The sequence below is a fragment of the Strongylocentrotus purpuratus genome, unplaced genomic scaffold (genome assembly GCF_000002235.5).
Source record: "Strongylocentrotus purpuratus isolate Spur 01 unplaced genomic scaffold, Spur_5.0 spur5_contig_840, whole genome shotgun sequence".
NCBI classification, from domain to species: domain Eukaryota; kingdom Metazoa; phylum Echinodermata; class Echinoidea; order Camarodonta; family Strongylocentrotidae; genus Strongylocentrotus; species Strongylocentrotus purpuratus.
The window spans coordinates 764,914-791,902 of NW_022145547.1; the positions used below are offsets into that span (position 1 = coordinate 764,914).

General features: G+C 38.9%; 2 protein-coding genes across 2 annotated transcripts; both read left to right on the plus strand.

Annotated features, from left to right (window-relative positions):
- The first annotated feature begins 456 nt into the window (after positions 1-456).
- LOC115925021 (fibronectin-like) lies at positions 457-14,567 on the plus strand. The gene is made up of 13 exons (XM_030988162.1): positions 457-933; positions 1,857-2,171; positions 2,820-2,887; positions 3,268-3,499; positions 3,836-4,144; positions 4,614-4,754; positions 5,598-5,783; positions 7,113-7,418; positions 10,065-10,358; positions 11,156-11,482; positions 12,159-12,296; positions 13,391-13,543; positions 14,287-14,567. The coding sequence occupies exons 2-13, from the start codon at positions 1,898-1,900 to the stop codon at positions 14,565-14,567; spliced, it is 2,709 nt and encodes a 902-aa protein (XP_030844022.1). The 5' UTR covers positions 457-933; positions 1,857-1,897.
- Positions 14,568-18,098: 3,531 nt separating this feature from the next.
- Positions 18,099-26,485, plus strand: LOC115925025 (putative tyrosine-protein kinase Wsck). The gene is made up of 6 exons (XM_030988169.1): positions 18,099-18,335; positions 19,019-19,118; positions 19,608-19,851; positions 20,650-20,752; positions 25,032-25,140; positions 25,527-26,485. Exons 1-6 carry the CDS (start codon positions 18,188-18,190, stop codon positions 25,807-25,809), a joined length of 987 nt encoding a protein of 328 aa, XP_030844029.1. The 5' UTR covers positions 18,099-18,187; the 3' UTR covers positions 25,810-26,485.
- Positions 26,486-26,989: the final 504 nt, after the last annotated feature.

A 26,989-nucleotide genomic window follows, 5' to 3' on the forward strand; every position in this document is an offset into this window, starting at 1 on the left:
GATAGTAATAATAATAGTAACAATATCTGGCATTTGTATTGCGCCATCTATCTATAGAACTTCTATTCTGAGGCGCACAGTTAAAATAACCACCACATAACCACCACAAGGATAAATAGATAAGAATAAGTGTCTGAATAACAGATGCACTGCGCATACTGAGCTCTCTGGGAATTGTATTACACTTTACGTCATCACAAAAAAAAAATTGCAGCAGTTTACCGCTAAATATCTGAATGAATTATTTAAACAAATATATATATGAGGCATTACCATCTCTGTTGTGATAGAAATAGATTGATACGTTTTTAAGGGGATTTAAATGGAAACTAAAAATATAACTGCCCTGCGGAATTCCTACTTGCCATTAGAATACCAAGATCTCTATGATTATATTATATAAACAAGTATAAGCCTGTGTGAGTTAGTGTTATGTGCGTGCGTGCGCGTGTGAGGCGTACAATCTCATATGTTAACAATGTTTTCTCTTCTCCTTATCTACATATTCAGCGATTCCTGGTACGAAATCGGCAAGTTCTGGTTTTACTTCTTCAACCATCCCCATTGTTGAAGCTACAACTCAAGCTTCTACCAGTGCTACCACTCCTGCCACCCCTCCCATCCCTCCTCAGCTTGTTCCTTCTTACGCCATATCAAGCTTCAACTACACCAAGGTTAACAATGGCGAACCTACAACATTGGTTTGTGTCGTGACAGGATCACCTCTACCGACCTCTGAAAACATCACAGTCACCGATGCAGCCGGTGCACATGAAGGGATTGTCCTTGTGGAGACCAATGTCACTGAATCAACCAGGACATCCGCGTATCGGGTTAGGGTGAGTCTGGATGAGATACCTCAGAACTTCACGTGTCTTTTGCGCAGACCGGACGGGGAAAGTGTCTCGAAAGATCTGACTGTCTCTGTTTATGGTAAGTAATTCTGAACCACAATAGCACTTTTTTTTTAAGACGATAAACTGACAAGAGCTACGCGTCCTTTATGAACATTCTATGTTAATGCGATTAGAATCTTAGTAGTTTATTTTTTTTTAATTGCATTTAAGTATAAGTGCCTTGTACATCTATATGAATATCACAAATAATGAATACAGATAATTAATACGATTTGTTACTTTTTTATATTGCCTTTTTTGTCTATCAAAGTCTATTGCAGGGCTTCCATATGTTATTATGATAGATCTATATGTGGAAGTGTAATTTTTTTTGGGATGCCTTTAAAAAAAAAACCATGTGCGGAGGCCTTGCGTTCGATCGCAGGCACAGCACCGAATTGAAGCAAAACCACTCCGTACCCATTGCAGAAAGAAATACGGACCTAGTGGAACGACGAAAAACAAGTTACCCCTAATGCTAAATTCCCTTCGCCATGCTCACGCTCCTCCATGTATCAGATGATGGGTAAATGTCTGTGAAGCGTTTAGTGACGTAATTTTCAATCAATACTCAGTGATATCTCACATCGCAATATGTATAGGGAAAAAGTCCGTGGGCCTAGTATGGATGAACTTGACAGTTTGTACCTTTCTGAAATACTCCCAGAGAAAAAGAGAAATTAAAAAAAAAAAATCACTTTTTGATATACCATGTAGATACAAAATGTCAGAAACTTGAATAAGACTTGGAAACAATTTATCTGTTTCATTTTTCTTTTGTCATTATTGTTTTTTGTTTTTTGTTTAAAGATCATTTCCATATGTTGGTGCGAGGTGTGTTGAGATATAAAAAACCTATGTCAGTAATACAATTTCCCAGTAACAACCATTAATTGTTCTTAATGTCAATTTTTGTTGATGGTTTCATAGAACTTCGTCTACAATTACATTTTCGTTCAGAACCTCTAAGCTTTGTTGAATGTAACATACTGGTCCAAGAGATGACATCTCACTCGATCACCTTACGCTGGACACCTTGGAATGAGACTTATGATCATGGTGATGGGCCAGTGATTGGATATCGAGTCTACTACAACACACCCGGACAGGATGACATAGCTAGGGCTTCAAGAGATCTCCTCAGAGAAACAACTTTCGCCGTCACTAATTTGACACGGGACACAGAGTATGATTTCAGAGTGACTGCTTCTAGAGAGGGGCGAGCGGGAGAGGGGATGTACAGCTCAGCAGAAAGAGCTAGGACAAAGTGTACTGGTAAGTAGACTTTAATCATGACAACTAATAGGGGTGGATCATCAACGTCATTTTAACGGCCGCAGTCGGGATGGAGTATTAACGCTTTCTAACTGAAGATTGAGATTAAGGGAATTTATATCATTTAAAATTGTTGGTGGCTAAAGTAAGTTAAATGAGTTTAATTTATCTGTTGTCATTTTTTTTTACCGTTGTTGAAAACAAAAGCACTTAACCAAACATGTACCTTACAGGTTCCGCCCATTTTTAATCCTCGAGCTGAAGATTTATAAATAATAGCAAATATAGTCACGATATTATCATAATTAATGATAAATCTGATAAAAGTAAGAGTATAGTTAATTAAAAATTATGATTGCTTTTCTTCTCCTGACCATTAGGACATAAACAGTAATCATTTGACGTCCCAAAGACGTATATATTGCATTGCATTCTTTAAAAAATTCTATTTTTAAATTTCCCGCTCTCAAATGTGAGGCTGGTAAATATGGACTCACCGTAGTAAATTCACATTGTAGGCAAAATAATTTGTAGACATACACTATTCACCTAATGTGAATATTATATTGGTAGTTGTTTTAACCACCAACTCAATTACAACCAAAACAACTTAATAGTCTTCATTTTTTTTGTAATTCCCTTTTTCAGCACCTTCTGAGGCGCCTGTTCTGTCTGTGAGAAACAAAGGTCTAACAACCATCACTTTGGATTGGGAGGTGAGCTAAAAGGATTTCATTGCATTTGATTTTATTATTATTAACTATTAAGAAACACAGTTCAGTTCAATTAACTTAATATCAATAATAACAGTTCGCTAAGTTGGGAGATGAACTACAAAGGGTTTGAATTTTCAGTATGAGCGCTTATAAACAGACCCAACTACCGCAATTTAAAATACACAATGGTACACATTACTAAAAGTCCACTCGAAGTATCATTTTGTACGTTAATTAGTTTGGATAAAGCGTTTCGTATGTTTACTCCGTATAAATATATTGAAAATGTTAGGTTTGACGGTGAATATGGCGAACTTAATATTTGCACATTAGTAAAATGGGTGAATTCTTCTCGTTTGTCATATTTATACTAATAATAGGTAATACCAGAGGAATCATGGGGATGCAGTGCCCTTTCTGGATTAGAAATCAATGTTAGCACCAATGGACAGAATGGCTTTCCTCGAACCTTGTCATTCAATACTACGCCGAGTACTGCTAACATTGAACAGCTAGTGGATTGTACTACGTATAACATCAACGCAGCATTTAGAAACAAAGACGAGTTAGGGATCTCTTCAGAAATATTGTCAGTGAGCACGTATTTGATACGTAAGAATATCTGTTTTCTAATTGTATGTTTAGTGCGTTGAGTTTTACAATATTGACCCTTTGGTTGTATTACATTCACAATACCTCATATCTTATATCTTGACGGATGAAAGAAAATTTACCATAAAGACTATATCACAACGCTAAAAGTGAAATGTATAGTCATTGATTCAATGAACCCAGGTCTGTCATGCGAGGGAATTTCAGGAGTACATGGTAGCCAAATATGGACTAGATGGCATCATTACTGGTACGTTTACCGATCTTAAATATGTTCTTAAATATTCTTTCAGTTTGCAAATTGCAAGTTCAGTTATATTTCACTTTTATTTCTAGGACCCGCAGGTGTAGAAGCCTTACAGATGTCACCTTCAACCACACAAATTGAAGTGAGCTGGGAACCGTCATCTAGTCAATGCTCCCCTGACTACTATATCATGCGCTACAGTCTCCTTCAAAAGCTTGCCTGCCAATCACCAGAATCCATCCCAACAGAGTTTGAAGTTAACACCACCTCTACACAACTCAATAATCATAATCTAGTGGGGTTGGAGCCTTACTCGCGATACAAGATCTCAGTTACAGCTGTAAATGGTGCCATGCAGAGTGAACCCACGATCGGCTATTCAGATACCGGGCCAGGACGTGAGTAATGAACACATAAGCAAAATATCTTTCCCCCATAACAGTATCAAGAAATGTACAAGGTGATACATTTTGTTATCCGTGTTATGATTATGAATATGGGATATAATATACAGAAACAAAGTTGCTATATGTCCAAAGCTCGTCACGTGATATCGATTGTAAGGATCGTAATAAAGATATACTCCCAGTCATGAAAAGATAACCCCTTGAAAAATATAACTCCTTTGTATGTATCATACACCTTACCAGTCAAATCTCTATTAGATTCCCTGCATATAACATACGCATTGATCTAAAAAATATAGTTTTCAATAATTTTGCTTTAACTAATTATGAATGGTACAGTTTGGTTGCGATGTATGTTTCCTTCAATCGTCACGCTAGCCTAAGCTTACTACGTAAACGAATTACACGTCAAGTTTTAACTGATTTAGGTACCTTCTCTTATATTTCTGCTTCGCTTTAGCACCGTCCAACATTACAAATGTCAGGGTTAATCCAGAAAGGACGTCTCCAACACGATTAGGATTCACTTGGCAACCTTTCAACTGCAGAAATGTGAATGGAGTGTTCTGGTACTACCATGCAAGAATCTACAAGAATAGTGGTAGAAATAATTTGAATTTGAATTTGAATTTGAATTTATCAACAACAACACATCACAATAATGACAGTACATATGAACAATCATACAATGCAAAAAATAATACTGATACATGTATACATAATATAAGAGTAATGTCGATTGAACAGTAATGGTTTAAAAACGATATTTAGACATGCATCTACATACTATTACGTAAACATGTGTATTACTATATTTAGGTGAAGTTGTTAATGGGAACTAGAAGTTAGCACAAGTGCTAGTCGAGCCTAGTTCCATTCTTCGGCAAGATTTTTTTCTGTTAATTTGTTTATACATGTGAATGTAAAACTTGTTTGTTCTGTATTTACATATATACAACAAAATAATACAGTATCATGTAACTTTTTTGTAAATACTAAAATGAAAAAAGAAAAAGAAAAAAGTTTAAGTGTTAAAGCATTATAATGAAAGGAAACAAATCTTTGAACAAATAAAATCATCAATGTGTTCATAAAAATGCAAAGGATGTATTAATGAAAATAATATCATATAGATGTGCGTACATGTACATGCACAAATCCTGCAAAAGCTTAAGGCACCTATAATCGTTAACAAGCAAGTGTACACATATATAAAAGGAAGACAAGTAAAATAAAAGGAAAAACGAAGGGGTAGGGATTGAGCCCACGTCATTTACATAGAAGGTAGGTGGAAAGATGTCTCCGAAAAGATAACCTCGATGTTTTTAATCTAATTTCATCTGGGAGATCATTCCACAGCCTTGTTCCTACAAACGAAATATAAAATTGCCCTCGCGTTGTCTTACATTTTGGTTGATAGAGTAAGCCACTTTCTTTCTCCTAGTTGGATATGTGTGCTGTGATGGATATGATCAGAGGATATACTTGGATGATGACATGTCATACTCATCAATAGAGTTCAATGGTCTTGAGGCATGCACCATGTATGCACTGAATATCAATGCCGTCAACCAGGCTCCGTGGAATTCTGGAAATGTGTCTTATGCTATCGGTGTAACAGAAGTAACTTGTAAGTGTACAAAAAAGTACCAAGAAATTCCATTTTTAGAATCACCTTCGGGAAGTCACATTGCCCTATTTTGTGAACATATTCCAAGTATTCCGTTCCAAAACTGCATAGTTAAATCCAGGCACGTACGCAGGGGGGGGGGGGGGGGGGGGGGGGGTCGAACCCCCCTCAATTTTTTGTATGTGTTTGTTTTGGAGGAAACCCCCCCCATCGATTTTTAAAAAAAATAAAAATGTGCTCTTACCCTCCCCCCCCCTCCGCTTATTCACCGTCTGATTGAGTCGTTGCGAAATTTTTCCTCAAATCCTGGAACAAAAAATAAATATGTTTGCCCTTACGCCTCACCCCCCCCCTCGCTTGTTCAGCGGCTGGTTAAGTCGTTGCGAAATTTTCGGCGCGATTTTCACATGTTAACCACCCCCCCCCCCCACTTGAAAAAATCCTGCGTACGCCCCTGGTACGCCCACATTCTTTAAGTGATACCAAGGTTTATTTATCATTAAGTCCATACACATGTACGACATAATATTGCACATTCAAGGATCATGTGTTTGAGACATTGAAGGGTTTTCAGGTAGAGATTACTAAATTGTCCCCGTTACACAGTGTCGTTTTTACAATGTTTACAGATTTTCTAATATATTTTTTTAGCATTTTACCTATTTTCTAGGAATTTTCATAAAGAATAGTACGGGGCGGGGATTCTTAACTGAATATGTAATCCTCTTTTTATTCAATATTTAGATACGTCATGCATTATAATTGTATTAATAATTGTTACAATCAACTTTGGTTCACAAATCGACCCTGTATTGACAAGGGAGCGTATGATTATCATAACAAAGGGTCCAGGTAAAATGATTAGAAAATAAAAAACAGATAAAATCTGTTTCTTGTATCATGCTTTTGTCCTTCGCATTATGATATCTTAAAGGCGCGCGAATACAAATAACCCAGCTATAATAATAATTATATTAATAGTGGTTTCTTGTATAGCGCTCATGTCTGTCAGACTTGACACTCCTGGCGCTCTATAGACAGGCTTCCAATTCTTAGACTTACTCTAAATCAAGGAAATCCTGTCTGTTGGAAAGCGGTTATCACATTCTTTAACTTAAAAAAAGAAATAGGTAAAAAAAACATGTTCAATGTTTACACAGGTAGAAACACTCAGCTTCATCTTTTGCTACAGAGAAAATTAAGTTCGGAAGTCCATGACTATGTAATACGATGCAGTTATACGACTAAGAGGCGGGTCTCTTTGTTATGTTGATTGGTTGGTGTAATACCTTTATAGAATACAAACCGCTCTCCTATTGTTGAATATAGTCACAAGTGCATCCGCATTTGCAACTGGGAATCAACCCAGTCTGACAGTTCAGTGGAGTGTTCCGTCTCAATGCGATGTGGATTACTACAGGGTATCATATCAACTCATCTCACGTAACGCATGTCAAGATGTTCCTGTAATAGATGCTCTAGTCTACGAACTCAACGTCACATCAGGTACCTCATATGTCTCCAAAATCATTTCAAACTTGGAATATTACGCCACTTATAACATCTCCATCATAGCTGTGAAAAGGAGAGCAGAGAGCCTACCCATGATTGTTAATGGAGACACACTAGATGGAGGTATAGTATACAAAATGATGCATGTGCATGAGTTCATTATACGATCTATCCGCACTCGAGTTGAGGCTGTGTGTCTATTGCACGAAGCCGTTAGGCTGAGTGCGATAGATACACACAGCATCAACGAGGGCGGATAGATCGTATAATGAACATCTGCAAACATGCATCATTTGTTTTATACAACGAAACTCCTAGATCCTTGTTATTTGATGTAAAAAGAATTCATTCAAGATTGTTTCGTGACAGTATATGGCTGACAAATAAATCTCAAGTTTAATAAGGCTTAATTTAGTGCAAAGTACTAATTTAGTACTAAGCGCTCTAACCTCTACACGCACTACTGCGCTCTGAAAACGAGTTCAATAGTACTGGAAAATATTGCACTCCTTTTCATGAAAACGAGTGCAATGGGCTTAGTAAATGAATCACACGTGACCGCGCATGACCAATCATTTGATTAGGATCTGGGAGTGAGTTGTATAAAAACAAATATGATTATACTAGCTTTTACGTATCTACCAAGGGGAGGGGGCACAGGGGCACTAGCTACGGGTGGCTCTTGAAGGGAGCGCCAAACAAACAAAAACACGCGACAGAGAGGGGCGCAGGAAAAGAAAACTCAAACCAAAAATAGAAAGGGGATAAAGGAAAGACAAATAGATTCTAATATGAACCTTAAATTTTCAGATTGAATTACAATGAATATAAGGCTTTTTTTTTAATTCAGGTATTTAAATGCGAAAGTTATGAAGCTCGGTCGCTTTGCTCATCGCGTAATATGTTCTGTCAGGATCCTGAAATCTCACGTCTCATTATAGTTATTTATTATTTCAGTTATTTGCAACGGTTCATCAATTGAAAGAAATCTCAATCTTTTCCGGATTTTTTGTTTGCACCGAGCACCATAATGCTAGATACTCCACGAAAAACACGATTTTGTAACGCATGACATGACAAGCAAGTCCACTTAATAATTCACGTGTCGAATCAATCGCTTGTTCTGGTATATGTCTATCTTCTGTGGTGTTCTGTAGGCCTGGAAAGACAAAGGACCTACTATTTGTGTTGTATTGGTCGTTATAACAGAGATTCTTGCATGACCCTTACGATGAGATTATAAGTTATCTCTCTCTAAGTGCCATATCGTTTGACTTTGGCGATCATGCTCTTCCACAACCCTCGGCTCCTAGCCTTCTGTATTAGCACCACTCCCAGTTCTTTCACTCCTCTCTCTACTAACAATTTTTGCAGACTGTCCATCCAAAGTATCCTCTTTCTTCCCCTTCTCCTTCTTCCCACAATTTTCCCTGTCAAAGCAAGATTATCTAGGCCTTCTTTACGAGTAATGTGACCCATGAACTTCAACTGCCTAATCAACATCTCATGTATCATTTTCCTTTGCACTCCAGCTCGTGTAAGAAATTCCTCATTAATAACTTTGTCAGTCCAGGGGATTTTCATCATTCTTCTTAAAAAACACATTTCGCAACTTTCCAAACGCTTTTTAGTATCAGAGGCTAAAGTCCATGTTTCACTACCATACATAAGTACTGGGTAGATGTAACGATAAAATACTCTTATTCTGGTCATCATACTCATTGTTCGATTTGTCAGAATGTTGACTAACTTTGAAAATGCAGATTTAGCGAGAGCTATCCTTCTCTTGATCTCTGTCTCACACCTGGCATCCTCGTTGATCATGCTGCCGAGGTAGTTAAATGAGGAGACTTGTTTAATAATCTGTTCTTTCAGTTTCAAGTTACATTTAGGACTGCTCTTTTTGGTTATAAGAGAAATATTGTCACTTTAAGCCCCAGTCCCATATAAAGCCGGACCAGCACGGACGAGCACGGACCACTCCGGACCATCTCGGACCATGGTCTGGGGTGATCCGGGATGGTCCGGGATGTTTTGTTAAAAAAATCGCAACCGACGACCGTCTCCCCGGACCCAACACGGTACGACTACGGACCGCCCCGGACCGTCCGGGCATAGCCCCGGCAGCAGTACAGATCATTCCAGACCCAGCACGGAGCCGCCACGGACCGTCCCGGACCACCCCGGTGCCACCCCGGTGCCAACACGGATGACACCGGACCATCCCGGTGCCAACACGGATCATCCGGGGTGATCCGTGTAGCCACCGTGCTGGGTCCGGGATCATCCGTAGGAGCGCCGGGGTGATCCGGGGTCAATAACTCACTCCCGGACTGCCACGGATCAACACGGACCGCCCCGGCGCCACTACGGATGACCCCGGACCCAGCACGGTGGCTACACGGATCACCCCGGATCAAACTATTGTCCCGGACCGTCCCGGACCACCCCGGCAGTTTTTGACCGTCAAAAACATCCGGGGTCGACTCCCGGACCGCCCAGGACCATCCAGGACCATCCAGGACCACCCCGGTGCCAACACGGTGTCAATACGGACCGAATCCCGGATCACCCCGGATGGGGTCCGGGATGGTCCGGGACGGTCCGGGACGGTCCGGGACGTATATGGGACTGTAACTTAACGTAGTGATTTACTTTATTTCTTGTGTAAGTAAGTACACCCAAAATTTACCCAAGATTTACCCCTTATATCTTGTTACATCTGCTATATTGTTAATTGACTATTCAACTCTGTGATTTTCTTCACAGACCCCTCTGCTATCGAATCAGTGTCATACACCTCTACTGCCCACTCCTTGCGCTTTGTGTGGCAGGAACTCTCTTGTGAAAGCCTACATGGTGTTTTTGATAGCTACGAATACGATCTCTATGATCCTACTGATGGGGGTAGATATGCTCGGTATTCATCGTCCACCCGAATGAACTTTGTAAACATAACTGGTCTTGGTGCTTGCACAGAATATCGCTTCAGAATAAGAGTAGTTACTACCCAGTCGAGAAGGAGTGAATGGCATATGAAAATGGCAATGACTAATATATCAGGTTTGCGAAATGAGGTATAGGTCTACCGTACATTTGTATTAGTTATAGAGATATGAATTATGCAATTTGTCCATTGTACACATTGAACTATTAGCGACTAAAGAGTAATTATTTATAATGGATAGTATGGGGAACTGCACGTTTCGAATTCCAATTCAAATCGGTTTTAATACAGTCCATCTAGTGACGTTGCTCCAAGATAGGTAGATAGCTTTTAGTTTTAATGCTAGCCTAGTAAAGGCTCATGAACAATACAAATATAACATACATCACAGAAAACTGAATTAATTGAAGTCAATACAAATAAAGATAGATATTAGATTAAGTGTAATTAGGAGCGCCCCTATATGATGTGTATCAATTTTAGTATTTCTGTGTTTCTGAATGGTCTAGGCACCGTGCGTTAAAATACAAAGATCACTGCGCACGCAAGGCGAGTAGCCGAGAAGCCTATTTCACATCGAGCAAAGCTAGATTTCTATCCAATCGAAACCGAGCTGACCAGATTAAACGTATAAAAAAAGCAGAAATAAGAAGTTGCAACCACCCAGGGACTCCTATTAAATTGCGATACTGGTTAACTAATTATATAATTACAAATTTTTATTTTGAGTTTTCTTTATGGATAATTGTTTTTCTTTTAAAAGTAAAGATATGGCGTATTTATTTTATACTGAATGTACGCCATTAAACTATTACCAACAACATCAACAGTGTAATTACAGTGCAAATCATTATTGGGAACCTAAATTAGCCCGTATGAAATGTTTATTCCTTCCTTTCTATACACTTATCAGCTCCTGGGATACCAGTTATTACAGAGCTTACCCCGCATCAGGAAGACAGTGGCACTATTGGCCTGATAGTATCATGGCAACCTCCTTCCTCACCTCCATGCCAGCCTACGCATTATGAAATCAAGTACTATGTTCTTCAAGGCGATATGTGTGAGGATAACTCGAGGGATCGCATAATGACTTCAGCAGGGACCGTCAATGGTTCAACGTTTACCTTCAATGTCCTGGAGTTGCGTCCCAACTCTGAGTACATGGTGTTCGTGAGAGGCAGAACCAGTAGCGGTTATGGTGATTCGGATTCCCAATCAGCTATTACAGGATATTCATGTTAGTATTGTGTGTTCATGTACGTAGGAGAGGGTGAGGGTGTGTTTGGGCGGGTGAGGGTGTGTGTGAAGGCGGGTGAGGGTGTGTGTGGGGGCGGGCGAGGGTGTGTGTGGGGGCGGGTGAGGGTGTGTGTTTATGATGTGAGTATGAGGCTGTGTGTGCGGGTATGTATCAATCAGATGTATTACCTACGTCTGGGGGCAGACCTTTACCGCCACCATACAATAAAATGAAATCCCTTCCGAACTGGGGTCCGTCTGAGTCAATTGAAGGAGAAGACAGAAAGCTGACAGTACCGCTAGACCAATGTAAATCTCAATATCTACTTTATACGACGCTAGAATAACTAGGCCTTTATCTGACAAATCTGAACAGTAGGAGAACCATAATCTAAACTGGCAGCTGTAAGTATATTCGTATACGAATATACTTTGAATAAGACTTGGCAAGATTCTTTGGAGAGTATGTTCAATGAAATAAGCGTGCCTAAAAGTTCAGTTTAGAAAATAAATAAATTATTCTACAGGGGTTAGAGAATGGTCAAGAATACAAAGAAAAAGATTATGAAGTCACCGAAAATGTAGATTAGCTGTTAGTAAGGTCATGTAGATGAGGTAAAAATAAATAAAGACTTGGGAAAATGAATGAGAATGAGTTTTCCTCCTTTATTTTACAGATCCTACTGGTTCCCCAACTAATATTCAGTCCGTTCCCATCAAGAAACGCAGTATTTTCTTCTCTTGGGAGAAGCCAGAATGCGGTCATCGGAATGGACCAATCACAAGATACGAAGTTATGCTCTCCAATTCTACAGGTAACCTTAATATAAAAGAGGGAATGAATACCTGGTCGAGTCCTAAATGAGATGGAATCCCAAAAATGTCCTTGACATCTGCCCTTGACATCATCCCAGGTGGTGCTTCTTCAATTGATTAAATCTATATATTGTACTGTTTCGTTGAGGGATAACTTCATCTACAAAATGTGCAAGGCAACACCTTGACAGGTTGGATCTAAGTAGCTGACTTGCTTGCTGTTACTGAATAAAAATATGATCTAGTGTCATATTTCTTTGCAAAAAATTATCTGCTTTTTATCTTCCTCTGATAGATGTTTTACCGCTTATAGCACTGAATAGATAAATATTTTTGTTTATATAAGAAACGCGAATCAATTTATTTTTTACAATTATTTTTGGGGATGAGCGGATAGGTCATATTGCGGAATATTGTTTTGCCATTTTAATGCATTAAATGATTATGCCCTCCGTTTTCTTTAATATATCTAAGATTGTCTGAATGCAGAATCTCGATCAATAATGAATTATAGTCAGTACTGAAGTATTGCTGTAAGCTAGGGGGTAAAAATAATAAGAAAAAGATCGACTAAAGTTCAAAAAATTGATAGCAAAAATCACAATCGGCAAAGGCAAGTATTGCATCATGATATGATTCTTCTGATTTAGTCCATCAATCATACATGTAGACAAATCTGCGCAACAATTTTTATTTAATGGTTTCCATTGTTCCATTCCGCGGCCTCATTTCGAGATTTCCTTAAACAAACAATTAGTCTAGCTTTGTTTCCAATATACTAGCTTTATACTCCAAAGTAAAATTTACGCATGATGTCTTGTAAAGGTTTTTATAGTCTAATGGATAAGTCTCCGGACTGTAGACCACAAGGTACGGGGTTCAAATCCCAGCACGGCACTAAAGTACTTTAGCAAGACGTTGCATTTGCACTCTCCACTCAATTGTAAATGGATACCTGATATGCTTACGCGCTAGCTACTTTGGCGGCTCGGCTATAAGCAGGGTAATAATGTCTAAAGGCCATGAGCGTCAAAAGAGCACTTTATGAGAAGCCATTATTATTAATTTTATTATTCCTGTTGTTCATTTCCAGGAAACGTGGTTTATCATGGTAATGTGTCGGGACATGAGCACGAGATATTTGGCCTCATCCCCTATTCAAATTACAGCATTAGGATCAGGGCTTGGAATTATGAACTTGCAGGGGAGTATGGTCCAGCGATTTGGGCACAGACAGATGAAGCAAGTAGGTCTCAAAATGCATGTCTTTTAGTTCTATTTTGATAACGATGAAGAAGACAAAATAGCGTTAAGGACGAAAATTATATCTTTTAAAATATAGCTGTTCGTTAACAATGTCAACCGTGTATCTATAGAACCAGGAATATAACTCTGATAAAAATTACGTTATACTCAAAGTTGTGAAAATTTAGACTTAATCATCTACAGGAACTAATGTTATGAGAACATGTACAATTCCTTAATTTGTTTTGTTGTTACATTATTCATTCTTTTTTCGTCCACCCCTCAAACGAAAACAAAAAGAGCATAGAGAAGTTTCCCTTTTAAATAAATGGATCCCTAATTAAGTATTTATTTCCAGTTACAAATAAGACGTAATGGAGTAATCTTGAATTCTAGATTTCGTGCACCCAAAACCCTTATTGACAGCTGTCCAGAACGGGTTAGTGATTCCGAGTGTGCGTTTGTGCAATTTAGGAGTACAGTAAGACAATATTATTGCTTCAAAATATTTTGCTTCTTTCGAAGTCACAGTCAATGTAATAATCATTCAAATTTTTACATTGCTTGTTGAAATCTATCTTCCGCCAACATTCCGAGTCAATAGGTGAGGATCTTTTAATTTAAACTAACCGACAGAAAACGTAACGTGATACTATTTTATACTACTTCCAATGTGTGATAGACCATTAAGTTGTTTTGACCATAATTATCCTACGACTTGTCTCCATGATGTGTACATTACAGAACCAGCGCCACCAATCGGAGTAAAGCTTCCATCTTCCGACCAGGAGAGCATCACAGTAGAATGGATGTCACCGAACCCTCCTCTGGGCAGGATAATAGGTTACTACATTCAATACTGGGAGACGTTTGGTAATAGTTCCACGCCCAGAAACGTCAGCATCCCGTGTCGGGACGGGCTGTGCTCTGACATTAACTACAGGTTTTCCACAGTTATTCCCGATCTCCAGCAGGACATGAATTATTCCGTTCAGGCAAGTGTGATTCCTGAAGGCATTTTCTAAAGGGATTCTGTATATTGAAAATGGGATATAAAAATACTTGTTCATAATATTGTGAAAACGGACCCATGATTTAAATTAGTATCCATCCGTAAAAAGAATTTCTGTCGACAATGTCATCAGAGATGGCATCTTCAATCTTGCGTCAAGCTAAGATAACTAAAAGATGTAAGGTTTATACGATATGTTTGTTGTAAGACAGCTCATTATAGAACGTAATGCTATGGTCACATTACCCCCAAACTAGCCTGCTCGGTGGCCGAGCGGCGAGTTTTTAGCCAATTTTGCCCGGCCACCGAGCGGGGGCCGCCCAGGCACCGCTTGTTTTTAAGGCATCGCTCGGTCCCTGCTGAAGTTTTAGCGCGGAGTTAAAATTCGGGCGGCGCCTGCTCACTTCCACTCGCCGCCCAACCTACGCTCGGTGACCAGGCGGTCGCCGCCCGGGCGCCGACCTAATCGAGCTTTCACCGTCGAGCGATTTAGGTCAAAAATCGAAGCCGCTAGGTCAACGGCTGTCGAGCAGTCGCCGCCCGGTCGATGCCCAGTCGCCGCTGGGAGATCAGTCGGTCACTGGGCGGCGAGTCCAAAATCGGTCGGCAGCCTTTGACCTAGCTGTTTCGATTTTTGACCTAAATCGCTCGGCAGCGAACGCTCGATTAGTTCGGTGCCCGGGCGGCGAACGGCCGGGCACCGAGCGTATTTGGGAGCCCCGCCGATCACTGGCCGGCCGCCGAGCAATATCTTTAAAATCAGCCAGCGGCCGGTGGGAGACTGCTCGGGAATCGGTAAGTCACCGGTCGGTCACTGCCGGAACACCACGCGGAAAAGCTCCGCGATTTCGCCCAGTTTTGACCTAAAATCGACCGGCGACCGACGGGAAATCGACAGGGCACCGCCCAGGTATCGCTGGGGCTCTACATCCTGCTAGACTTCTCCAAAAATCGCTGGGCGATGCCTAAATTCCAGCGGCGACCGAGCAGGCTACTAATCGGTCGGTCGCCGCTCTGATTTGTGACCATAGCTTTAGGGATGACATTCAATGAATGACGCGGGACAAAACCAGGAGAAACTTTACGAAAAGCTCTCGTTAAAACTATACCCCACCACTATAACACAGCAGTCAATGTGATTTGGTGGGGTGCCACTACCCCAGTTTGGTTTCTCTCGTTAAAACTTTAAGTCAAAGGGGAGTTTCAATTTTAAACGACGAGTTTTCTTCATGCAATCTGTAGGTTTCCTGATTTTTCTAATGAAAAAAAAAAATATATGAGTATGGTGAAGAATTTCTTTTACACCATCTTTGTATCAATATTCTTTCTGATTATTTTTTTGTTGATAATAAACAATTCATGCTAAATAGAAAAAGTGTCAGGAGGTCCACAACTTTTCCGTCCATCCATTCAAGGTCAATCTCTAAATTGTCCTTAAATTGTTCTACTCTGCATTAGTACTTTTCCGCTCTTCATCTCCCTTTTCTATTACCATGTTTTCCTTTCACTATACAGGTCATGGCAGAGACTATTCGTGGTGTTGGTAGCCCAAGCCCGGACCCACCCGTTGACAGGATTACATCAGAAGGAAGTACGATATTTATCTTCTCATTTCTATGATGTCACATGTAGATCAAAGTAATTATTGTAGAACTATACTCACCCCCATTCAGAACGGGAAAGAAAGAAAGAAATGTTCAGACATATGGAAACATAAGCTATGCAAACATCACATGTTCATAGAACACGATCGCAGAGACTTTCAAGAAATCAACTCAAGGACAATTTCAATATCGTATTGTATTTGCTATGTAGAAGACATCGTCATATTACGTAAAGCCGTCATTCAAATCTTCGCACATTTCAATAGATGACGAGCAAGGCTATTGAAATTGCCTTATGCTGATGTTTAAAAGATGTTGCATTGATAATAATAATATGTCTTGTTTACCCAAGGTAGCCTCATCAGTATTCATACTCTCCACCCTGAGGGCCATGTTATTATGTCATTACCCCGGCTACCATGAAAAGCTGCTCAAGCATTCTAGAAATTCATTCCTACAGGGTACCCATTTACCTCACCTGGGTGCAATGTGGCAAATGTATATTAATATCTCCCCAGAAGACTTTAGTGCCGCGGCGGGACTCGTGGTATGGAAGTGTACATGTACATGATGTAGTTATCCATGGGTGTTTGTTTCGATAGTGTGAGATCCCACAATCCCCGAGGATTATCAGGTGTAATGTTCAGTGCATGCAAAGAGTGACCGCGTGGGCACCCAAAACACATGATGATGCATCCAACCCCCAGGTATTAAGAAAGTAATCAATAATGTAATATTGAAAATCTTTCAGCCAGATCTTGAACTGAACCTCCCATTCAAATGACACTGATCTACAGTAGAGTAGACACTGATCTACATTACACTTTCATAATATTCATTCTCTCGACCAATTCAAGTCCTTGCTGAAAACGCACCTTTTTAATTCATAAATAATATTCTGCAGTTGTGAGTCGGTCAAAGGAGGTGCACACCGTCTTATTTTTTGTTTGTTCGATCCTATGTTTGATCCTATGTTTGACCTCTTGTATGTATGTTTGTTTGATCTCACTCTTATCTTATTTTTATTATTATATATGCATGATTTATTGAATAAAGAACAGATGTATAAGTTGTGTGTTTATTATAAGTTTTGGTAAATAATTGTTAAGTCAGAATATGGTGCGCTTAGAGACACCAGTATTAAGCGCCTTATAAATATTGTTTATTATTATTATTATTAGATGTTAAATCCCTGAAATTCTCTGCATAAATACAGCGTTAAATGATGAATAGAGAAAAAAGTTGTTCACCGTATAATTGTCTTGTTTTGGGTTCAAAATCTAAATTAGACAATTGTACACAAATATTGACTTGTATTAAACTATTTAAAATGATCTTATTTCCTGCTTTATAGTTCCAAGTGAGCCCCAGGAGGCGGCGGTTTCCAGCAGATCAAAATCTTTGCTGATTTCCTGGAAGGAGCCGAGGTACCCCCGTGGAAGAATTATCTCCTATATGGTAACCTCAAAACTATATTTCAAGGAAAGATCTCATAATGATTTATGTGTATCCGAACTGTAATCCCTTTTCTAACCCTCTCTTTAGAGTTCTCCTCTATATTAGCTAATATTTTTTTCTTAGTTGAAGTTTCCAGTATTTCGGTTAGACTGGCGTGACTATAGGTTTCATCCGATTGCTTGAATAAGAATGATATTTTGATAAACAAATATATTTAATCCAATTTATGAAAAGGAAATGCGTTGTTTAGATAGATAAATCAACGAGCAGGAATAATTTATATTTAAACGTCTTTGATTTAAACGCCCCTCCCCCTCGAAAAAAGGGATGCAGATGAATTTTACCGATCTTTAAAAAACGGACGGACAAAGACTTTTCCAGTTTGTTATCGGGTCAAATGCAAATATCCATAAGGAGACCTTAATACACATCAGTGTATGATAGTATTATCCATCATTACGTTTTCGGGTCTCTATCTCTTTCTCTCTCTCTCTCTCTCTCTCTCTAGCTGGCTTACAAAGTAAAAGGAAAGCCATACGACAGATCATTCCAGCCAGAAGATTCATTTACAATGAGAGAGGTAGCGGGAGCCTCTTCGAGCTTTGTACTTGATGATCTGGAGCCAGCTACACTCTATGAGGTCTACGTTGTAGCGTCCACAAGCAAAGGGAAGGGAGAGTCTAGTCAGCATGTTGAAGGATTCACGGAACCTCCTGCAGGTATTGGACGAGACTTGAAGAAAGTTGGAACCTCCCCCCCCCCCACCAAAAAAAAAGGATAATAATAATCATATAAATAATTTAAATTAATGAATAAAAATAAAAGAATACATGACTAATTAAGTAAACAAATAAATACAAAATTATTTTAAAACAGATTATAATATTGTGAATGGTTTTTGTATTCCATCTATCTTGACAATGAAGGCGATTAGACAAACCATTCAACACTAAGTTTGTCTTTGCATGCATGTTAGCATAGGTTTTAGGGGCGTTTAACTCTAACCATAGACCTCAATATTTAACCATTTCAAATCTCCATGACACCTCATATCGCTTTATAAAAAAAACACTGCTTACACTATTCATTATAAATCAAGATGACGGGGTTCAAATTACAGCAGGGATAATAAGCCCAGGTCCCAAGTGGTAAATATGAGGACTTTAGTGCAACCGTCTTCTACTTTTCTTTTCGAATAAGAAACAAGAGAATACCATCACCATCCAGCTTTTATTTCTACCAGACTACAGGTTTATAACCGATGTGTACAGCAGTGGAAAACTGATACTTAGAATTAATTACTAGTCTCTGAGGATATTTCTAATTTCAATATTGGATAAAGGTAATTGCTCAATGAGGTTTAAGTTTGATGTTGACATCTCTTTTTTGTAATGTGCCATAGCTGACGAGCTTCCAAAGCCCAACCCACCAGTGATAGTGTCTTCCCCTGACGGTTCGTCTACCATTCAGTTTAGCGATGTGCTTGAATCTCCATATATAACGTAAGTATTCTTGCAAGCCGTGTCTCGCGTTCGCCAGCTACATATTCAAAACGATGTTTGTCGACCTTAAATTATATAAATCTTTGTTTCTTGTTTATGTATATATATATATATATATATATATATATATAGACCAGCGCTTATAAACAGTAATATAAATCGACATTCCTGCTATATTTTCATCATAGACTACCTCTCATAACTTTTCTAATGTACAAGCTTTTGTTATATTAATTCTTGAATGCATTAATTTAGTAATTGTGAAGGCTACTTTACCTCAAGAAGTAATATGATTTTTTAAAGAAAGTCTGCTAGTCATGTAATGATGTATACAAGCTGTGGCATCAACATTATTTACACAAGGGCTGACAAGGGCCTACATAAATTTAGGTTTTCCTCGTCCTTGCTTTAGAATAAAATGATGATTATTAAAATTAAGGATAGTGTCTAGAGGGTATAATCATGACAAATATCTCTTTAAACTCTCAGGCACATACTTGTTGCTGTTGAAGAGAGACGTCCGTTAGCAAGGCGCCGACGTCAACAGGCAGCGTATGGATCCTATGCCGAGAATCCCTCCTCATACATAGCAGCTAACATCAGCAAAGATGATCTTCCGATAGAGCTAACTATAGGGGATAATGAGACCTATGGAAATTACCACAATGCACCCCTCAGAGACAAGGCGATATATGATGTACGAACAGGTGTTGAGAGCAATGTTGGAGGACAGGTAAGATATTAAGGGTGGATATGTATGTCCCAAGGTACTGACGGCCTGCCTTCACGATGTAAGAGCCTACGGTTTTGTAGCAGAATTATACTGTGGAAGTAATATTTAGGTGCAAATACCGGTGATAAGGGACAACAATGAGTGGCTTAAGAATGTGTGTTTTCGTCGGGTGTATCTGAAATTGAAATACGCAACGTGTGGCATTTTTTAGAGGACAGTTTTCGTGGGGAAAAAACACAATAACACATTATGGATCAAAGAATTCAAGTGTTATGGGTTAGCCTTTTAGAGAATTCATTTTTTAAAACTTAACCGCCGTTATTAACTCCGATGAAAGTGGTCTAACTACTTGAGTACTTGGTACCTGTTATTACCCAAAGTCACTTGGAAGTGATGTGACCCGGTAGGATGCAAACGTTCATGTGGTTGGACGAGCAAGTGTGCGCTTGTAAAATGGCGACTGGCTGGAATGCTCCCCAGGGAGTGGAAAATGTGCACACATTGTGTGCGGGTAAGCCTGAATCCTATGACCGGGGTAATAATATATCTGTAAAGCGCTTAGGCACATCGTTGGATCGGTGTATTGAGCGCTATATAAAAAAAACGGATTATTATTATTATTAAGTGCAGGATATTGGCCATTGTATGTTTTATCGCAGAGGCATTAACACATGTTATGCGCTTCCCTAGTATAGAAAAGGTTCGACTAAACTTTATTAAAACTGCCACTGGATAAATACATCAACATTTCATTTCAGTAAAAATGTTTTTCATATTCCTTGTTTACCTTTTATTTAGAAATCCACTCTGTTCGGAGATTCGTCTGAAGTACAAACAGGTAGGATGGCCTATTTTATGAGAGTCTTGCAGTTGAAATCGCTTTTGCTTTTGAATGGAAATTGTCTCGATTGGCCCACGTTTAAAGAGATATGGCACATTCCAATTACCTGTACTTGTTACTTACTTGTTACTTAGAACAAACGGACATCTTCGATATGTTCAATATTACTGCTTAACTAACTACGAATAAGTAAGCATACATTGTTAATTAGTACCTAAACTAAAATTGTCCTCTACGATACGGAAATCAAAGTGGTGAATGCATGATTCAAAATTTCATTGAGCAGATTTCTCGAAATTAATGACTTTTGCCCAGTAGCTATACTACGTTTTAAATGCGAAAGTTTCTTTTTTGCTCATCGCGAATGTTCATACAGACCCCGAAATTTCGCGCCCCAATATAAGATATAGTTTTTATTCAGTATTCTCTCAAAGGTTCTAGATTATTTTAAATGCAAATGCCTTTGCTTGCTCCCTATTTTATAATGATTATCAGCCCGTTGTTAAGTAGAACAGTATGGAAAGATTAAGATTTGAAAGAAATCTTATATTTTCCGAGTTTTTAAAAACCATATTCCCTCGATACGCCACGGAATACTAGATTTGTTAATGCATGATATGAAAGCAAGTCCACTTCATAAAACAAGTATCGAATCAAGAGTTTGTCCTGGTATTCGCCTACCCTCTGTGGTGTTCTGTAGGCCCAGGAAGACCAATGACCTACTATTTTTGTTGTTTTGATTGTTATAACGGAGAGCCTTACATGAGCCTTACGATGAGATTCTAAATTATAAGACAAATCTTTTCAGTTTCCGTAATGATGATACATGTATCTTTTTTTTTTTTGGGGGGGGGGGGTTAAGTACACTTGTTTGCAAATTACCTCTTACAAGTACTAATATTTGCTTTTTTCCAATTATTATTCAACGCTTTGATTTTCTTAACATAACCCTGCCCTTTAATTCAGTGTCGTACACCTGTACACCCCATTCATTGCACTTTGTGTGTGGGGGGGGGGGGGGGGGAGCCCTCTCATTCATTGTAAACAAAATTTGTCCACGTCTCCCCTCTCATCACTGATCTTTACTGGCTCCGCGTTAATAATCGTATCATAATATAACTAGCAGGACCCGCGGAAATCCGCGGGATTCTAGATAGACTCTCTAAATTAAAACCACCTAGAACTTTATTTGCCATTCAAAAAAAAAAAAAAACTCTACCGGTAGTTATTCTTTAAGCCTCTTTCAGACTGGAACTGCGTAGAGTTGCGTAGTGTGGCGTACCGACTACGCATAAATTAGGCTGCGTATTAATGGAAAAGTGTTGCTTCACTGTAGTCTTTGCGTAGGTTACGTGTAGGCTGGCGTACAGGTTTGCTTATGGTTGCTTACGGTTGCTTACTGTGTGGAAAGCTTTTACTGCTTTGTCGATCTGGCGTAGCGTAGTGTTGCGTAGGCATGGCGTACAGTAGCGTAGTGTTGCGTGAAAAGGCGTACTTTCTGCGTCAATTTCTACGCCGAAAGTACGCGGAAAAAATTAAGCATGTTGAATTGTTTGCGTCCATCAGCATGTAGTAACGTAGGCCAGCGTAGTTGGTACGCAACACTACGCAAATCTACGTATGGACCCCACGCCAATTAGTGACCTGCCAGTGTCACTGAATAAAGTATTAAATATGCTCGTCTGACCCTAATTAAATGCCTAAAACCTAGCTGTGAGCTTTCGGGGGTTTATGGCCCCTTGAAACCCGTGGACCCACGCCTATAAACACTCAACTCGCTGCGATCTAACCCTAATTAAATGTCTAAAACCCGTGAGCTTTCGGGGGTTTATGGCCCCTTGAAACCTGTGGACCCACGCCTATAAATATACTCAACTCGCTGCGATCTAACTGATCCCACCCCCCCCCCACTTTGAAAAACGTTTCTTGGAGTCTGCATGTAATATGTAAGAATGGTGCAAGGCAGGTGATGCAGATATTTTTTTTTCAGCACTCCCCCCCCCCCCACTCAAACGATTTTACTCATTACACAACTGACTGTTTTGCAATGCATGAAGTCACATACTTCTGTCTGGTTGATATTGAACTATTAATATGTAAATGTACAATTCATAACCTTGTTTAAATTTTCTTTTAATTAACTGTAGATATAAGACAATATTAGTCTCCGATGGCTGAGTAGACGTAGAGTCGTATAGTTGTATAGCTGAGAGTCGTATAGTTGTATAGGTGTACAAAATTATGGCACTTCGGCCCGCACGCTGTTGTGTTGACGGGTTCTTCGATGGATGGATAGACGTATGTGTAATTGTATAGTTGTACGATTATTGGCCTGCTTGGCCCCCATACTCTTCGACTCTACCTCACTCAGCCAATTAGTACTCATGTTTATTCATGAGGCCGCTAGCCTAGCGTTACTTCGCACCTTCGTACGCTACCCACGGCCGACACAGCGCAGCAGCACTGTGTGTACTGTATGTATTTGTGTGTAGACTGAAGGCAGCTTGCGACTGAACTGTCAGTCCAATGGTTTTCTTGTGAAAACTTTCCTTTAGAAAATGACAATCAAAATTCAGTAAGCATGGCCGTAATAATCACAAAATAAGCTTTGATATCATACTTCGATTCACGAAAACTATATACAAATCGCGGCAATCATGATGGAAATAGGTCTCTAAGTTTGGACGTCGACGGGAAGCCCCGTGTATCTCTCTGGCTTGTGCAGCGCTACTACAAAGGATATCCTATAGAAAGATGCTTTACTCGGGTAATCCCGATCCTGTGCATGGTACATTTAATACGCAACTTAATGTGAGTGGATAGTCATCGGTCGTGTGTCTACGGATGCAATGTTGAATATCCATGAGGTATCTCTGTCGTCACGCATATCCTGCATTATGCATATCGCGTCTGTTTTCGCCCTGGACGTCGACACGGAGGAGGACCTCGGGCGGAGTATAGCCAATTCCACAGAGTAGACTCTCCCGCGGACGATGGCACCGGGCACGGGTACCCCGAGGGCAGGGTTCAGGAGGAGATAGCCGCACCAACTTGGGTCGGCGATCTCATTAAAAAAACCATAGAATACAAAGACTCGCGGAGACGTCGCGCCCCCCCCCCCCCCGCGGAGCCTTAGCGTATTACTTATATAGACACCTTAACTCTCACTTACAAGTGTCTCAATAATCAGGCCGCATCATACCGAGGTGATCTACTCCATTCGCACACATCCATGTATACTACATCATCAGCCAGTAGTAAAACAGTTACCGTCTCTCGAACCAGTAAACAGATAGATGATAGGTTTTCCCCGGTATCGTCCCCAAAACCTTGAACTTACCCCCTGTACTAAAAAATGTCCCTACTCTCACAACTTTCAAGAGGTGTCCGTTTGTAATTTATGTAAGTTTCGTACGGTAATGTTCTCTCTTTTGGTTTGTAAGTCAGTATTTCTTTTTATGCGCTTTGTATGTAATAAAAAGGTGCTTTATAAATGTAACATTATGAGAATGAAGATGTCGCAATGCTGGATTCAAGACCACATTCTTAATGACATTTGTTTAGGCGTTCATCAGTCGGAATGCGACTATATTACTGCCATGTTTTTTACAATATAGTGTCACTATAAGATTTTGATCATGAACAGCAGATATTTTTGATAAGTACATTGAAAGCTACCATTGCTGAACATCGAAATTGCGATTCCTATTTAAAGTACGTTCAAAATGATGGACAAATGTATTGAGTTATTGAAATCGTTGCATATTTCTAATCTAAAAACAAAGGTTTTGGTTTCTGGTTTTGGAAAAATTGGATGTCCGCATTAGTAGAACTATAATGATACTTACATGTATACATAGAGCATAATTTTGTAATTGTTGTTTTTAGTGCTCCTTAATGATCGATATTTGTATTTTTATATTGTTATTACTATTATATTACTATTATTATTATCATTTAATTTTATAATTTGTTTGTCTTGACCTCACTTTTCCATTCATTGAACAATAATCGTACACCCACGATACTTGAACCGTGAATGTCTAGCTGTGATAGTAAGCTAACTACTGGGACTGGTCTTTTCGCATGCAATTACAATCAATTACGATCATAATTATACTGCTAGTAAATGTGTAGCTGATTTACTTATCATCTATCTATATCAACTCTGATGCTACCTCGGTATTTCTAATCTAGTATCTGATTTATTAAGTATTTATTTATTAACTCTGATGCTATCTTCGTGACTTTTAACTCATGTCATTTCTTTTCACTACCATCCTTGTTCCCACACCATCCTCTTCACCTACTGTATCTTCTTCATCAACATCAAATTCAGCTGGAGTTCCTTCAGGTTTCATAGCAACTGTCGTAGGAGGCGCTGTTGGTGCTTTTTTTGTGATTGTTATCGTTATAATTCTCATCATCATCTTTTACAAGCGAAGAAGGTTAGAGAAATACCTTATTCTTAACTTGTCCCTCTTATCAGTCCATCCTGATCGTACTGTTCCATGCAAGATGCTAAAACCATATGGTCATTAAACAACAAGATAAATTATGATTGTATTTTTGTTTGGGTCTGTATAGTAATTTAATTTATTGTTTAAAAATATGCTATTCAATGTAAATGTTCTAAATCATAACGCTTTCTTAATACCATGGCAACCAGTTTGAAAGTCGTATGTAATAGTAAGTTTTTTTTTAAATACCATTCCCCCATACCAATTGTCATGTTGACATGTTTATACATACCTATTTAATGGGACATAATTATTGTTTCAATTACGTATTTCATTAATGCGGTTTATATCTTTGTTTTAATATTAACTTTCAGCAATGAATCAGCCCCTGCTAAGTCTAAAGGGAAGGAGTCCGATTCGTCTCCGCAGTATGAGAACCCTGTATTTGATCCGTCAAAGACAGACGCCCACACCTATCAAGACCTGCACACTGACAGCCACACCTACCAAGGTGTTAATACCGATGAGCAGAGCTACCAGAATCTTGCTGACCCTCATACCTACCAAGATCTCAAGAAACCTGATCAAGAAGCTATATACGAAGATGTAACTGACGCCATGAACAGAGACTATGTCAACGTAGTGAAGAAGAATTGAATACACGAGATGAAGAAAGTCCATTAAGATGATTTTGAGTTATCAAAAAAATAGTTTTTATAATTTTAAGGGGAAATATATTACAAATATATGTCTATGTCTTTATAATTTCCGGAAGATGAAACCATGCTTCATCACTTATCGTAAAATATCAAATTTAATCTTTAAAACTGAAAGAAAAACTGTGCTGATGGACTGTGGCGTCTCCTCTTAAGTATCCAAATGGAATACCATGACGAAAAGCTGTCTCATGGCTTCGTTTTCATTCACCATCTCTACTCGCCTTACTACCAAATCTGTTAATATCGGGGATCAGTTGAAATACAACCTTTTAAAATAATAATGATTCGCACAGGTCGGACGAATTTGGGTAAAAATAGTTGCACACCTTGGGTACCACACTACATGAAAGTAAAGGTATGCGATTAGTTTCTTTAAAGCCTATCTGTACTAGTTTGGCCAGGAGGGATTAGACCTCCCTGTATGGTCACTGACAGGTGATTATCTCATGAAATCAGCTCGCAATTAACATATGAAAAAGGGTACCGTGGGGGCACCAATGGTCACCACTTAGGCATTCTATTGATTACTTGTGTTAATGCCTCTCGTTGCTGGTGGAAAGCATTATTACAGCATCGATGAACAAGAATGAATAAATTATCAATTATTATTATTATACTTGTTATTATCAACATTAATATTATTATCATTATTATTATAATTATCATAAACATTATTGATATTATTATCATTATCATCATTACTATGAATGTTATTATTACTACTTCCACCTCGACTACTTCTACTACTTCTACGAAGCAGTGGAATTCAAGTTGATTAATAGTGCAATGATAATGTGTTAGGATGTGAACGATGAAATATGAAATATAAGATGTGAGTATAGATATAGACTATGCACAATAAAGTACACGTGAAATGTGGTGGAAAGCATTATTTCCACATTTGTGGAAATTATAAATAAATTATCAGTTATTATTAATATTATTACTACTACTACTACTACTACTACTACTACTACTACTTCTACTACTACGACTGCTACCTCTACGTCTACTAAATAGTGGAATTTAAGTTGATGAATAGGTAAACGATAATTTGTTAGGATGTGAACGATGAAATATGAAAATAAAAGCTGTGAATATAGACCAAGAATATGCAC

What these genes read in the sequence shown, in the direction of transcription:
- LOC115925025 (XM_030988169.1), top strand. Translation starts at nt 18,188, where the DNA reads ATGAGAGAGGTAGCGGGAGCCTCTTCGAGCTTTGTACTTGATGATCTG. An exon ending in ATTCACGGAACCTCCTGCAG is followed by an intron (nt 18,336 to 19,018) that starts GTATTGGACGAG and finishes AATGTGCCATAG; the next exon opens with CTGACGAGCTTCCAAAGCCC. An exon ending in TTTGCTTTTGAATGGAAATT is followed by an intron (nt 20,753 to 25,031) that starts GTCTCGATTGGC and finishes CATCAAATTCAG; the next exon opens with CTGGAGTTCCTTCAGGTTTC.
- LOC115925021 (XM_030988162.1), top strand. Translation starts at nt 1,898, where the DNA reads ATGACATCTCACTCGATCACCTTACGCTGGACACCTTGGAATGAGACT. An exon ending in TGGAGACACACTAGATGGAG is followed by an intron (nt 7,419 to 10,064) that starts GTATAGTATACA and finishes TTTTCTTCACAG; the next exon opens with ACCCCTCTGCTATCGAATCA. An exon ending in GGCACAGACAGATGAAGCAA is followed by an intron (nt 13,544 to 14,286) that starts GTAGGTCTCAAA and finishes TGTACATTACAG; the next exon opens with AACCAGCGCCACCAATCGGA.